General features: G+C 41.7%; 1 protein-coding gene across 5 annotated transcripts; it reads left to right on the top strand.

The window, feature by feature from the left end:
- Positions 1–71: 71 nt before the first annotated feature.
- Positions 72–13,419, top strand: CATSPER2 (cation channel sperm associated 2). Of its 5 annotated transcripts, XM_032856635.1 has the most exons (13): positions 153–314; positions 760–906; positions 1,406–1,579; positions 1,773–1,841; positions 6,461–6,633; positions 7,153–7,308; positions 7,581–7,705; positions 9,010–9,188; positions 9,403–9,502; positions 9,821–9,877; positions 11,415–11,635; positions 11,993–12,160; positions 13,282–13,419. In XM_032856635.1, the coding sequence occupies exons 2-13, from the start codon at positions 762–764 to the stop codon at positions 13,311–13,313; spliced, it is 1,599 nt and encodes a 532-aa protein (XP_032712526.1). In that variant the 5' UTR covers positions 153–314; positions 760–761; the 3' UTR covers positions 13,314–13,419. The 5 variants fall into 5 exon arrangements, with proteins under 5 accessions (XP_032712524.1, XP_032712526.1, XP_032712528.1 ...); XM_032856633.1 differs by lacking the exons at positions 153–314; positions 13,282–13,419 and adding an exon at positions 72–116 and having other exon boundaries at positions 11,993–12,836; XM_032856637.1 differs by lacking the exon at positions 9,403–9,502 and having other exon boundaries at positions 9,010–9,063.
- Positions 13,420–15,522: the final 2,103 nt, after the last annotated feature.

The raw sequence follows: 15,522 nt of genomic DNA on the forward strand, positions 1-15,522 counted from the left end.
GGGGCCAAAGCGGCAGGCGCCCGGGCGAGCAGGGCTGGGAGGGGTCCTGGGCCGGAGGCTGGGGCTGGGGCTGGGGCTGGGCCCGCCTGCGAGCCGGAACCCAGGGAGAGAGTGAGGTGGAGTGGGGCGGGGCGGAATGGGGCGAACTGGGGCGGAGTGGGGCGGGGCTGAGCTAGAGATGGGGCGCCGAGGCGCTGGGAGCCGACCGTGAGCTCATCTTTCGTAGGGAGAGCTGAGTTCTGGGGGCGCCAGAGCGGAGGCGGAGACGCAGACTTGAAGGCGGGCTGAGTGGGCGGAAGAGAGCCTTGGCTGAGGTGAGGCCCAGAAGCGGGAATTGAGAGATGGAGGCTGCACCTGAGGGACGTAGTTGGGACAGGACCTGTTTTCCAAATGCCAGGCTGCTACAATTTGTCCAGTTCCTCTTGGTTTGTCTTTCGGGGGCAGCCTTAAGTCCTCCCACTGCCCCTCCTCATTGCACTGCCCAATTACCTCAGGTCCAGGTGCTGCTCCGATTTCCTCTTTGTCCAGCCCTGGGATGCCTGCCCTGTGGTCACACAAGTGAAGGTGCTTGGCCCCTTAGTCTACTGCGCAATGTCTCTCTTACGACTCTTTGCTCCTTTTGTTTGAGAAAACCTTGAGTCTGGTACAATGTGTTTGACTTCTTTAAGGGCAGAAAGGATGGGAGAAGGAGAAGTAAACCTCTAATCTTTGGTCCTCTCCAAGAATGAAATGACACTTGGTTTTTCCATTATTTTACAGACATGGCCACCAGTCACCCAACAGGACACGTGCAACTGCCCCGAGCGGATGCCATTCGTTCACGTCTCATTGATACTTTCTCTCTCATCGAGCATCTGCAAGGCTTGAGCCAAGCTGTGCCACGACACACTATCCGAGAGATAGTTGGTCAGCAGCCTGTTTCTTAACTACCATAGATTTAAGTCTCCTCGTCACACCCTCCAAAGTGTAGAAAGCAGAGACCATTTTAAGGGTGAAAAACTCAGGGAAGATTGGCTTGCTTGCTAGTTTGTAAATGATATCAAACTTGATAAATCAAAGGCTTTGTAAAGAAAGCTCTTTGAGCCCAGGAGATCGCTCACTTTTAGGCTTAGGATAACTACTAGCCCTGCCCAACTTGGAAGTTTCTATTTCCAAGACTCTAAAAATTTTGAGGGTTGAACCTGCTGCCTTTATTCTTGGGCGTGGATAGTGTTGGTCATAAGTGATATATTAGCTCATATTCCAAACTAATGTTAATTGCAGTGAGAAAGAACAGCAAGGCAAGCTCTGCACTAGGGGACCCATTATGTAACCAGTATCCCTGGCCCTGGTCCTGCCTGTTCTTCATATCCCCCAGAGAATTCTCTTTATATGTATCCACTGTCCCTTTTAATTTTTGGTCTAGATCCTTCCCGTCAAAAGAAGGTTATGTTGGGAGATCAACACCAGCTGGTGCGATTCTCCATAAAGCCTCGACATACAGAACAAATTACACATGGCCGGAGGCTGATGAGCAGGCTTCGAGTGCGCTGCAGTCAGAGGCCACCTCTTTCCTTGTGGGCTGGATGGGTCCTTGAGTGTATCCTTTTGTGCCCCTCATTTTTAATCGTTCGCCTTTACTGCCTCTCTTGCCTTATCATCTGCCTGAGGACTTATTTTCCCTTTTCCAAACTCCCATTTTCTTCTCATCCTCACTGGTTCTCTTCTTGCCCTTATGATATCACCTGTATAAGAAAGAATTCCACTCTGTATGTTTCCTTAAGAGAAGACAGGTCCTCTCTTCACAAACTTCATCATCTTTCTCATCTTTTTGAATACGATTGTACTGATGGTTGAAATAGGTGAGAACTGAGAACTGACATTGGATGGAAGAGGAAGTGGCTGTGGGTCATTTTTCCTATAAATTGATCATTTTTAAATTTTTGAATGTTACTTGAATTGTGATAGAGACAATTATATTAAGTCTTGGAGTAGGATTTATGCAACTGCTAAGATATCAAAATATTTGAAGGGCTCTCAAGAGTGGTAGATATAAAGTAGTCTAGACACAGAGTATAATAGACTTATGGGCAACCAAAGATGTGAAGACCAGTTATATTTCTTCTGTCAGTTTAATTTAATAGTTGTTTAAATTAGCCTTTTGTATTAGAGATATTGGTGCCTATCAGTGAGTGATGCAACATTTACATTTTTTACAAGTATGTTCAATGTTAAGTCCCAAATAAGAAAGCTCACAAAGTATGTAAAGTTAGCTACAACTAAAATATTAGATGAGCCAAAAAATGATTAAAGAGTAAATGATTCTAAAATCAGTCCTAGGGGGACCTGGGTGGCTCAGTAGGTTAAAGCCTCTGCCTTTGGCTCGGGTCATGATCCCATCCATGGTCCTGGGATCGAGCCCCGCATCGGGCTCTCTGCTCGGTGGGGAGCCTGCTTCCTCCTCTCTCTCTGCCTGCCTCTCTGCCTACTTGAGATATCTGTCTGTCAAATAAATAAATAAAATCTTTTAAAAAAATTAAAAAAAAAACAAAAGAAATGTATTAAAAGCAAAAGAACATCTAAAAAACAATGGCTCATTTAATTATCATCTCAAACAAACTGCTCAGAATTGATGAAAAGGGGGCACCTGGGTGGTTCAGATGGTTAGGTGTTTGCCTTCAGCTCAGGTTATGATTTCCAGGTCCTGGGATCGAGCCCCACATTGGGCTCCCAGCTCAGCGGGGAGTCTGCTTCTTCCTCTCCCTCTGCCTCTCCTGCTTGTGCTCTGTCTCGTTCTCTCTCAAATGAATAAATAAAATATGTATTAAAAAAAGAAATGATGAAAAGGACAGTAGAAATACTCCTTGTTTCATCCTCATTGTTTCAGGGAATTTTCCCACTTTAATGTTTTTTGTTTGTTTGTTTGTTTTAGACTTTTTAAAAAAAAATCTTATTTTTTTATTTGACAGAGATCACAAGTAGGCAGAGAGACAGAGAGAGAAAGGGAAGCAGGCCCCCTGCTGAGCAGAGAGCCCGATGTGGGGCTCTGCGGGGCTCAATCCTAGGACCCTGAGATCATGACCTTAGCCAAAGGCAGAGGCTTGAGCCACTGAGCCACCCAGGCACCCTGGAGTTTTCCCATTTTAAAATGGTCTTTTAATGCAATCAGCTCAAAGATATTTAAATATACAACAGTACTTGATACCCACTACAGTATGCTATATACTTTGAAGTACTTATTCTTTTTAGAGAGAGGGAGAAAGAGTATGCACGCATGTGGAGAGGGGAATGGCAGAGGGAGTGGGAGAGAGATAATCTTAAGCAGGCTCCATTCCTCAGCGTTGACTTGCAACGTGGTGTGGGGCTTGATCTCACAACCCTGAGATCATGACCTGATCAAAAGTCAGATGTTTAACCAACTGAGCCACCCAGGTACACCTGTATCTTGACGTATTTTATTTTCTCCCCATTGTGAGGATTTTGAAATAAGTCACCCATATTTCCTATTTCTTGTATGATAACTGGCATGTATTTGCCTTGTGGTGTTAAGGGTATAGTCTTAAGCCTTGGAATAAAGTAAACAGCCATAAATGTCAGGATTTCCTGGATCTAATGGACAAATAAAAATAGAATAGCACTAACCATTCTAGTTGGTAAAACAGTTGGATATGAAACATGATCACTGTGCTACAGGATAGGTAGATTCCTTGAGTGGCCATTATCTGACAAGTTCAGCAAAATTGTATCTTATTAAATACATTCTCATGGTAGAAAGGCAGGAGAGATTTTGCAAAGGCAAAGAATTTGTGACTAACAGATGTCTTTGAACAGACCAATTCATGTGATAGACATTGAGACTGTTTAAGTTTTTAAAAAAACCAATTTTCCAGATCATAGAGAATGTTGTTATAGATAGGGGAAAAAATAGTCATTAACAAACAGTTCTATAGATCAAAGCTCCCCAACCTTTTCTTTCTTTCTTTCTTTCTTTTTTCTTTCTTTTTTTTTTTTTTTTAGAGAGAGTACATATGCTGCTGGGAGTTGGAGGGTTATTAAGCAGGCTCCAAGCCCAGCCCAGGGCCTGACAGGGGACTCCATCTCATGACTCTGAGATCATGACCTGAGCTGAAATCAAGAGTTAGGTGCTTAACCAACTAAACCATCCAGGTGCCCCATCCCCAATCTTTATGGTCTTGTGATTTTGTTTCCCAGTAATACAACTATAAACTTGTAAACCTCCTTAGGAGTTTAATCATTCCATTAGTTCTCTATGAGATAAAGAAGCAAGTTGAAGTAGAAGTAATATTTCAGACTAACATTATTAAATATTGTATTCTAATGTGTATAATATACTTTTAAAAATTATAATGTTAGCACATTTTTACTTTTGCCATTTTTAAGTGATTCCTGCTGTTTTTAAATATATGAAAAAAATAAATATATGATTTGCCCATAAGTGAATTCTTTTTTAAAGATTTATTTATTTGACAGACAGAGATCACAGAGAGAGAGAGAGAGGAGGAAGCAGGCTCCCTGCTGAGCAGAGAGCCCAATGTGGGGCTCTATCCCAGGACTCTGGGATCATGACCTGAGCCGAAGGCAGAGGCTTTAACCCACTGAGCCACCCAGACACCCCCATAAGTGAATTTTTAAAGGCCATTATATATTGTTTGGCTCAGGGATCAAATATATTTATTTTATATATTATATTCTTTTAATTTAAGTTTTCTTTTTTAAACATTGAGATATAATTGACATATAACATTAATTTCAGGTTTACAGCATTATGTATTATATGTTAAGTACATCTTATATGTTAAGGTGTGGAGGAAATTTAATTATGTGTTATGGTATAAAAAAATCTACTTTCACAATGATATTGGTAATTCTACTATTCACTTTAAACATCAGTTGGCTTATTTTTATAATTTTCACATTTTGTTTCCAAATGATGAGAGGGAGAAAAGAAAGATTTGACTCATTTGCAATCCATTTTCTGAAAATAACACATTGCAAGTGTGAATAGTCCTTATTTCCAACAACAACAAAAAATTCATGTATAACGTCATTAAAATTTTTTACATTGGTTTTGAGGTTCTAGAGATATCTTGATGTGCTATATATAAGAATAATTCTCCCAAGTTTATCTCAAGATGATCTTCATCAGAGTCTATAAATTGCATTCATCTGATCAAAAACTTTATATAGCATTAGTGTTCCTTACTTCATTGTGGATATAATGAGCCAAATCTTCTTTCTTTTCTCCTCTCATCATTTAAAAAACATACATGATTTGTGCACAAATGAATTTTTAAGTGACATTATTTGTTGTTTTGGTGTGGGGATCAAATTTGTTTTATGTATTATGTATTATGTTTTTGTTTTTATTTTTTATTTTTTTTGTATTTTATGTTTTAAAATTTAATATTATGGTTATAACCAGCCAAAAAACGGTTACAATTTCAAACTATTTGACTGTCAAAATTGACAGCAGTTTGTGTTGTTCAGAGTGATTGAATATGTCCTTGTAATCTCCATTAACTGCCAAGGATATCAGTCATAGTGCATTTGGAGGCTCTCAGATTGTTCTGTTTCAAAGGGAAACGTATTAGGGGTACCTGGGTGGCTCAGCCATTAAGCATCTGCCTTTGGTTCAGGTCATGATCCCAGGGTCCTGGGATGGAGCCCCACATGGGGCTCCTTTCTCAGTGGGAAGCCTGCTTCTCCCTCTCCCACTCCCCCTGCTTGTGTTCCCTCTCTCCCTGTCTCCCTCTCTCAAATAAATAAATAAAATCTTAAAAAAAAAAAAAAACGAACAAAGAACCAAATAATTTTTTTAAAGATTTTATTTATTTATTTGCCAGAAAGAGCACCAGCAGGGGGAGCAGCAGGCAGAGGGAGAGGCAGGCTCCTCGCTGTGCAGGCAGCCCTATATGGGACTCCATCTCAGGGCCCTGGGATCATGACCTGAGCCAAGGCAAAGGTTAACTGACTGAGCCACCCAGGTATCCTAAGAACCAAATAATTTCTTGTTATAGCTCACTATGTCTCATGAATCTGGCTTCTTGTTCGTACTTCCTTATCAAACACTTTACATATCATGGCCCTACATTTTCATTCTATTCTCAAGGCCCATAGCTTCTTTGTGAAGTTTGGGACTGGAGTGCCAGTGTAGCAGAAGAGTGGTGGTAGTGAAGAGAGCAATCCCTTGGTTACTGTGTGACCTCCGAGTGGGAAGGCAGTGACTTGCAGCTGTTAGACATATTGATACCAGCAGGAGAAGAGTTGCAGCTGTTTTTCATGGTCAATTCTTTCCTTTCTTGTATTTCACAGGTTGAAAAAAAATCAATGTTAAGAAGAAAAACAAAGAAAAATGGAACAGCAATGGGCACACTGTGGTTTATAATAGTTTCTGATCATTCTATACCCTTTGGTTTCCCAGTTCCTTAACCTTTATTCATCCTTTGCTCTACTCTCACAGAATTGCTTGAATCCTCAAACGCCAAATTGTGGTCACTCAAGCTGACTCTGGAGGTGGCAGCTTGGTTCATCTTGCTTATTTTCATCTTGGAGATCCTTCTTATGTGGATATCCAGCTTTTTCCTCTTCTGGAAGAATGCCTGGAATGTCTTTGACTTTGTTGTCACCATATTGGTAAAGATAAATATCCTGAGGATTAGTTTGGTGGGTTGAGGAATGAGCCTAGGTGAATCAAAATGACAAGAAAAGTTAATTAGATCACAAGAATAATGTCATTATTTTGATATTTAAAAAAAAATTTCAGTCAGTCTTTGCAGGAGTTGTTGGTACTAGTAGCAAGACAGAATTTAACCTCAACATTACCCCAGCAAGAACATCTACCAGTTACTAAGCACTTACTAAGTGCCAAGCACCATTCTAAGTGTTTTTCATGTTCTGAGTATTTTCTCACCACTTGAGCTCCACAACAACCCAATGAGGTACGCACTGTGCTTATCCCCTTTGAAGTGCAGGGTTTTAAGTAATTTAGTAGAGGAAGGCTCAATTGGAAACAGTCCTCAGAGAATGCTGTTCAAGGGATAATGCCCAAGGAACTATGAAGAAGATGAGATAGGGGTAACTGTGAAGAAGAAGGGGTAACTGTGCATGGGTGCTTTGGGTACATTTTACTCATAATCTGTGTGTTTCCCACAGTCCCTGCTTCCGGAGGTTGTGGTGCTGGTGGGGGTAACAGGCCAGTCTGTGTGGCTCCAGTTGCTGAGGATCTGCCGGGTGCTAAGGTCTCTCAAACTCTTTGCAAGATTCCGTCAAATTCGAGTCATTATTTTGGCCCTGGTGAGGGCTCTCAAGGTGATTTGACTGTTGCAGCTAAACCAACTGGGCAGGGTGGATAAACATGGGAATTTAACATAAAACAAGGCTGGGTGGGTCAAAGAGGGACGTATAAAATGTCATTGGATGAGAAAGGGCTGGGGGCAGGTGCTGTGGTGTAGAGATAACTGGACTTGGGAGTGGAAGTGAGGGTTTTGCAGGGGGGCAAGAGAGGGGAGGATTGCCAGGGTGGGCTTAACTCTGCTGTAGCCTAGTTTGGCCCATCTCTGACTCAAGGTCATGCCCTCTAGAGCATGACCTTCCTCCTGATGTTGCTGCTCATCTTCTTCTACATTTTTGCTGTGACTGGTGTCTACTTCTTTGAGGATTACACCCGTTCTACTCGCCAGGACCTGGAGTACCCCATGTTCTTCTCGTAGGCAGGACAGGGGTGGGGAGAATTGAGGGTGGGGGGAGAGAGTTTGGGCAAGAGACTGGGAAGCTAGTCCAAAGTAAGTAATACAAAAAGTATGGTCTATTGTAAGGAATTGGAATAGAACACAGTAAGGAGAAAAAAGAAAGCAAAGGAATATGGAGTAGTAGTAGCCCTGATTTTGAGGAAAGGGTGACTAGTTCCAGGTTTGCTCTGGATTTTGAAATTTAAACGTCCCCTCCTCAGCCATCTTTTAGATAGTAGTATACTCCAGTGTCTAAGCTCTGGTTTCTATACTCACTTACCTCTTTTGAAAAATGGAAATAATAGTAGTACCTCGTCAGAATATAGGAATAAGCGTAATACACTTAGCACAGATTTTTTTTTTTTCAATCGAAACCTTGTATTTTATAAAATGGGCAATGTACAGTTAAGGAATTTAGCACAGATTTTGACACAATGTAAGTGATCAACACAGGCTACTATGACTCTGAAGTCACTGGTTTTACCCCAAAGGCTAGGTGTGGTTACACATGCACACACCTAGATTAATTCAAAAGTAAAATCCTGATAAGATCTTTGTCTAGAGAACAGGATTGCCAGTAGATAGTAAATTGGATTTCAATGAGATAATGTTACTCATGAATTGGAATCCAATCTTGTCAGCCCCTCTTAGGTATCAGACTTAAAGGGTAGCTTTGTAAGAGTATTGAGTTGGGAGAGTCCTATATATTTATCCAATGCAGGCCCAGGTATTCTCAATAAGTTGTATATGGAAGACTAGGAAGGAAAGAAGGAAAATTCAGATAACTTCCTGAAATCTTTTGTGGAACATTCATTATTATTCATTGTTTGGGATCACATGTTTATGTCACATACCTATCCATTTACTTAAGGATGACTTCATACCAAGGAACTAAATAGGAATGATGTTTGCTAAATTTTTAAGTGATCTTCTGTTCGATGAAGTCCATAGGACAGTGAAGAATGAACTTAGAAAAAACATATGTAGCTGGTGATTCATTCAATCTTTAAAAATTCAGCCACTACCTATTTACTGAGCACCTACTATGTTCCAGGCAATAATGGAATAGTGAGAGATATTCATGGATTATTCAGGATAAAGGAAAACCTAACAAAACAACTGCAAGCTTAAGAATGCTTAGCTAAAAAGTTGTTAGAAAAGAAGCCAAAGTCAGAGCAAACTACAAAGAAATGTTCTTATGTTGCTTTAAGAGTAAGAAAATACTGTTTCTTAGAGATTTAGATCTCTGTTCTGTCTGTACCCATACCTCCTTTCTCTCTAGGGACCTGCTGAATTCCCTCGTGACAGTATTCATCCTCTTCACCATGGATCATTGGTATGCACTGCTTCAGGATATCTGGAAGGTTCCTGAAGTTAGCCGTGCCTTCAGCAGCATCTATGTCATCCTTTGGTTGTTACTTGGTTCCATTATCTTTCGAAACATTATAGTAGCCATGATGGGTAAGCACAGAAGAGAGGAAACTTGGTTGTGAGGGGGTGGCTGGGAAGAAATTAGGATGAAAGCTAGTATTGAGAGATTATGCATAGAGAGAACCTGAGGTAGCAGGAAGGCTTGGGGCCTGGAATGGATATTTCACTTGGTTTCTCCCCACCCAAGCCCTCTCCCCAGGGCTAGTCACGCAATCTCCCAACTCCTAATGGCCTTTCGGGGCAGTTACTAACTTCCAGAATATCAGGAATGAGCTGAACGAGGAGATCACACATCTGGAGGTTCAGCATAAAGCTGACATATTCAAGCGGCAGATTATCCAAAGGTCTGCTGCCCCATTTTCAAACTCAAGTTTAGTTCTAAAGGGTATCCCAACCTCATTCCCTGTTTCCATTCCTTGGCCTTGAACCCATTTTTCCCTTCTCTTCCACAGAAGATTTGCCCCAGGGTTAGAATTCCCCAGCTCTCGAATATTGCCTGATTCTTTATCCACTCTTGGGACTTTCCTACTCTTTTTACCTTCTTACATCAATGTGTTCTCCTCAGTTTTCTTCACTTTATGATCTGAATTGTTTTCTTTTCCCCTTCCATGCTCCTGCATCAGTATAACTCTCTTCACTCTTCTGTGTTTTTTGCTTTGCAGGAGACAAAATCTGTCCCCTGAGGTAATGAGGTCAAGCATAAGCAAAGTGGATACCAGGTTAGGAGTGTAAATGTGAAATGGGATGGACAAATGTGAAGGAAGAGAAGGTAGAAAACCAAAGACAAAGGTTGACTTTGAGAGATAATCCATGTATTCAATAACTATTTATTGTAGTAGGTTAAGTGGTGCCCCCCCCCAAAGAAATATCCATGTTCTAACCCCTGAACCTGTGAACATGATTTTATTTGGTAAAAGGGTCTTTGCAGATGCAATTTAGGATCTTGAGATGCAATCATCCTGCAATATCCAGGTAGGCCTTAAATGCAGTGAAAGTCCTTTATAAAAGACAGAAGAGGAGAAGACATAGACATTGAAGAAGAGATGATGTGAAGATGGACATAGAAATTAGAGAATTGGAGTCATGCAACCACAAGCCAAAGGAAGCCAATGAATGCTAGGCAACTGCCAGAAGCTAAAGGAAGTAAGAAATCTTCTCCCCTAGTGGTTCCAGAGGGAGTATGGTCCTGGAGACAGCTTGATATCAGACTTCTGTCTCCCAGAATTGTGAGAGAATAAGTTTCTGTTATTTTAAGCTACCAAGTTTGTGGTAATTTATTACAGCAGTGATAGGAAACTAATACAAACACCTTCTATGAAACAGATGTTATTCTAGACCCTGAGTGCTCAGCAGTGGACAATAAAGCAGAAAGAAAAATAAGAAATTCATTCAAGAAATAATTATTTTAGGGGCACCTGGCTGACTCAGTTGGCAGAGTGTTTAACTCTTGATCTTGGGGTCATGAGTTCAAACCCCACTTTGAGCAATAATAATAATTATTATGTATATAAACTTTTTTTAATTAAGTAAACTCTGCACACAATGTGGAGCTTGATCTCACGACCCCAAGATTGAGTCAAATGCTCTACTGACTGAGCCAATCAGGTGCCCCAAGAAATAAATATTGAATATCCATTAGGTGCTTGGGCTGTAGATGAGGAAGATAAAAAGTCCAAGAGCTATGGCTTGGGGCTTCTCAAGAGATAGAACCGAGGGGGCAAAGCTATAGTTGTGGTTAAATGGGCATAGACCTGGGCACCTGGGTGGCTCAGTGGGTTAAAGCCTCTGCCTTCGGCTCAGGTCATGGTCTCAGGGTCCTGGGATCGAGCCCTACATCAGGTTCTCTGCTCAGCAGGGAGCCTGCTTCCCTTCCTCTCTCTCTGCCTGCCTCTCTGCCTACTTGTGATCTCTGTCTGTCAAATGAATAAATAAAAAAAAAATCTTAAAAACAAAAAAAGAAATGGGCATAGACCTACAGAGCAAGGAGCTGAAACTTCGCAAAATAAGGTGGAGTGTAGAATGTGGAAGCCTGAGTAAAATGGAACACAGAAGCTATGTGGTGAGGGGCACTAATAGGGATATACTACACGGGATCGTTGAAGTCAGAGGTTGTTAAAAGCTCGAATTTTGGGAGTGGTTGGGCTCTCATGACCTTGAGCTTCAGGGGATGGCAAGGGTCAGGGCCAGCGTAATGAAAGAACTAGCCACATCTCATAAATGTATCTGAAGGAATAAAATTTCTCCTTTCACTTATAGAGATCCCAATCAACGAAGGGAATCTTTGGTCTTACCAGCAACTTTTGAAGAGTCTAAACACAGTGCTGATGAAGAGGGTTCAAGAACATCTGCACTGAAAATAGAAGAGTCTTTGTCAAAAGCGAAAAAGTCCCCATCTTCCTCCTCCTCCTCTTCTTCCTCCTCATCTTCATCTTCCTATTATTCCTCCTCTTCTGAATCCAGATATCTAGACCCCATCGGTAAGCAGAGTTTCTTTCATTTGAATTCAGACTCCTCGAGGAGACATCCCAGTCTTAGTAGGAGTTCTCCCACTGTATCTACTTCCCAGTTTTCTCCACTAGTCTGATTTTCTGGTCTTAATTGCTTTCTTTGTGCTTTTGTTCATTTCCCTTGTACTTCCGCTTCACTTTGGGTAAGTGTGGCTGTGGCTGTCTTTGCTTACTATAAAAAGCAATCTCTTGGTGATGTTCCCTTTTCCTTCCCTGATTCCTGTTTACTCTTGCATCCCTGCTTTTCCCCCATGTGATTGGATCTATTAGCTCTTACCCAACTTCCACAGATCGAGACATGTGTTTAAGAAGCATTCCTCCCTCCAGGTCAGTTGGACTGGGAGACTCATGTGCACCAGAATCTGCCTGGACTAATGGAAATGGATCAGGATGACCGCGTTGTTTGGCCCAGAGATTCACTCTTCCGATATTTTGAGTTGCTAGAAAAGCTTCAGTATAACTTAGAGGAGCGTAAGCGGTTGCAGCAGTTTGCAGGTATGGATTTAGGGCAGTCATGGGGACCAGGGGTTAAGTACATTGGAGTAGCATAATGGAATAGCATATAACTGGAGAGAAGGAGAAGGGTGTCCACTATTTCAGCATTTCAGCCTGTGAATTTCCACCTCACGCTTAAAAATGTGATTCCTTGGTTTGGTATGCCACATTCTTATGTCCTGATTTTTTATAATCTAGAGAGAACCTGAAGCTTTGCTTCTCCAATAGGGAAAACCTAAATGCTTTGAGGTCTGAGAGTTTGTTTCCCAATTGCAGTTGTTGGATGTTAGGATAATGTGGGCTCTTGCTCCTTTTGTGCAGTCCACTCCCTTTTGGACCTGTTTCTGCTCTCTCAAGGGCATATTTTAGACCTAAGTGGTAGGGCCTCAACCTCAAATTGGGTAGCAATGGGGATTAGACAGTGAGCAGAGAGCTCACAAGTGCCCACTGCTCCTAGCTCCCAAAAGAGGTTTATGAATTAAACATTTTTCTTCCTATCAGCCCCTTTTAGTGTCAGCCTAGGCAAAGAGAAGTATGTACATTATTTAAATAGTAGAGTTAATTTAAGTGGAAAACTACTTGCTCAAAATTCTTTCCCCTAAATTTCACCACTGAGAGATGAATTGGGGTTAATAAATTCTCCCTCTAAAAATACAAAAACTGGAAAAGTTAGGGGTCATTTTTTATAACTTAATAGGGAGTAGTGTTGTCTTCCTCATATCTAATTGAAATCAGCTCAATGTGAAAGTAACAATGAGGGAAGAAGAATGTGTGCGTGATAGGCACAGGAGGGCAATTAGAGGAATTTATACCAGTGAAACATGGAATTTAGAGCAGGATGTCACAGACAGGCTTTGCCTGCTTCAGGTTAATCCTACTCTTTCCAATTGTCCTCCCCACTTGTTCTCTGGGTAGAAACAGGGTGAAAGAGAGGAGAAGGAGCAAAGTAGCTTCTTTAATCTGGGTTAATTAATCTATGGCAAAGATTACTGACTCATAGAGCTTAATGAAAGTAAAAGATTTTCTGTGGGGACCTAGAACCCGGAAAAACAGGGTCTACAGACATTCGGATGTCCTGAATATTCTTTGCTTCATAGCCTCACAGTCCTATTTCTTTACAGTGCAAGCACTGATGAACTTTGAAGACAAGTAAAGCTGACAATGGATGGCTTCAATTTCTTTGGCAAAAATTAATGAAAGGAAGAGTTGGAAATGGAGAATTCAAAGTATAACTGTATAATAAATACTGTTGGTAATTACTTAGTGGTCTGTTTCTGAGACGAAGGGGATACTGAAAGGTATAAAGTCAGGCTGCAAAAGTTAGTTCAGGTGCCAATGGGGCTCATGATGCTTGGTTTTCTACTCTTTGCACAGCTACTGAACCTCATTTTTTTCTTGACTTTGTCCTTGTAACCCCAACCCTTCCTGCAACCTCTACTTCTGGACAGAGTCCTAATTTTACCATCTCCCTCCCTGATGGGTATGGCCCTCTGGGGGTGGGAGGGTAAAGAGATCCCAGGAGCTATAGGGTAAGTAATGGAGAACTATTGTTTCCATTGTGCACTATGATCATTGCTTCTCCTATGCATCATTAACTTTCATCAAATATTGGGGCACTTAGGTGGCTCAGTTGGTTAAGCCTCTGATTCTTGATTTTTGTTCAGGTCATGATCTCAGGGTTGTGGGATCAAGCCCCTTGTCAGACTCAGCACTCAGCACAGTCTGCTTGTCCCTCTTCCTCTGGTCCTCCCTGCCACTCGTGTGTGCTCTCTTGCTTTCTCTCTTTTTCAAATAAATAAATAAATAAAATAAAAATAAAATCTAAAATAAAACCCTGTTAATCAAACATCATTTGATTAAAGGGTCCCTTTATGGGACACCTTGGTGACTCAGTCAGTTGAGCATCTAGCTCTTGATTTGAGCATCCAGCTTAAGCTCAGGTCATGATCTCATGGGTTATGGGATCCAGCCCCATATTGGGTTCCTTGCTCCGTGGGCGGCAGCAGGGGAGTCAGCTCTGCTTGAAATTCTGTCCCTCTGCCCCTCCCCCCACTCACTCACACATGAGGTCTCTCTCTCTCTCTCCCAAATATTTTTTTTTAGCAATTTTTATTTTTAAAATATTTTTATTTATTTATTTGACAGAGAGAGAGATCACAAGTAGGCAGAGAGGCAGACAGAGAAGGGGAAGCAGACTCCCTATAGAGCAGAGAGCCCAATGCAGGGCTCCATCCCAGGACCCTGGGATCATGACCTGAGCTGAAGTCAGAGGCCTAACCCACTGAGCCACCCAGGCGCCCCTCCCAAATAAATATTTTTTTATTTTTTAAGATTTTATTTATTTATTTGACAGAGAGATCACAAGTAGGCAGAGAGGCAGGCTCCCTGTTGAGCAGAGAGCCCAATTTGGGGCTTGATCCCAGGACCCTGAGATCACGACCTGAGCCGAAGGCAGCGGCTTAAACCACTGAGCCACCCAGGCGTCCCCAAGTAAATATTTTTAAAAGATTTGCTCTCAGAGAGAGAAAGCATGAGGAGGGGGATAAAGGGAGAATGGACTCCCCTCTGAGTAGAGAGCAGAACCCTGGAATCAATGACCTAAGCTAAAGGGAGACACTTAACCGACTGAGCCACCCAGGCACCCCTAAATAAATAAATCTTTTTTTAAAGATTTTATTTATTTGACAGAGAGAGATCACAAGTAGGCAGAGAAAGAGGATGAAGCAGGCTCCCTGCTGAGCAGAGAGCCCGATGTGGGGCTCGATCCCTCTGAGCCACTCAGGTGCCCCAATCTTTTTTTTTTTTTTAAGGGTCCCTTTATTCCAGTTCCTTGCCATTGCTCCAGGCAGTGATTCCACTTTGTAGGAGTGTTCAAATCAGTCACTGTTCCATAGATTTTTAGTGTTAGAAGAGGGACTTCAGAGTTCATTTACCTCCCATCAAATCAGGAACATCACTGAAAGGGGGGGGATACCCAATTTATGCTTACATTTGATAACATTTCTAGTTACTGAGGATTTATTATCTAGATGGGATTCCAGTCCACTGTTGGATGACTCAAGTCTTTACAAATATTTGTTATTAGACATCCTGTCGTTTATTCAGTGCTTAACATGTATGAAGATATCTATCATATATATTCATACATAAAAAACACTGAGTTGGGGGCACCTGGGTAGCTCAGTCAGTTAAGCATCTGACTTCAGCTCAGGTCATGAATCCAGAGTCCTGGGACAGAGTCCCCCATGGGGAAATCCCCGCTCAGCAGGGAGTCTGCTTCTCCATCTGCCCCTCTCCCTGCTTGTTCTCTCTCTCTCCCTCTGTCAAAATCTTTTTTTAAAAAAACCCCACTGAATTGTACA

This window comes from Lontra canadensis, unplaced genomic scaffold (assembly GCF_010015895.1).
Source record: "Lontra canadensis isolate GAN:19392208 unplaced genomic scaffold, GSC_riverotter_1.0 scaffold12, whole genome shotgun sequence".
NCBI classification, from domain to species: Eukaryota; Metazoa; Chordata; class Mammalia; order Carnivora; family Mustelidae; genus Lontra; species Lontra canadensis.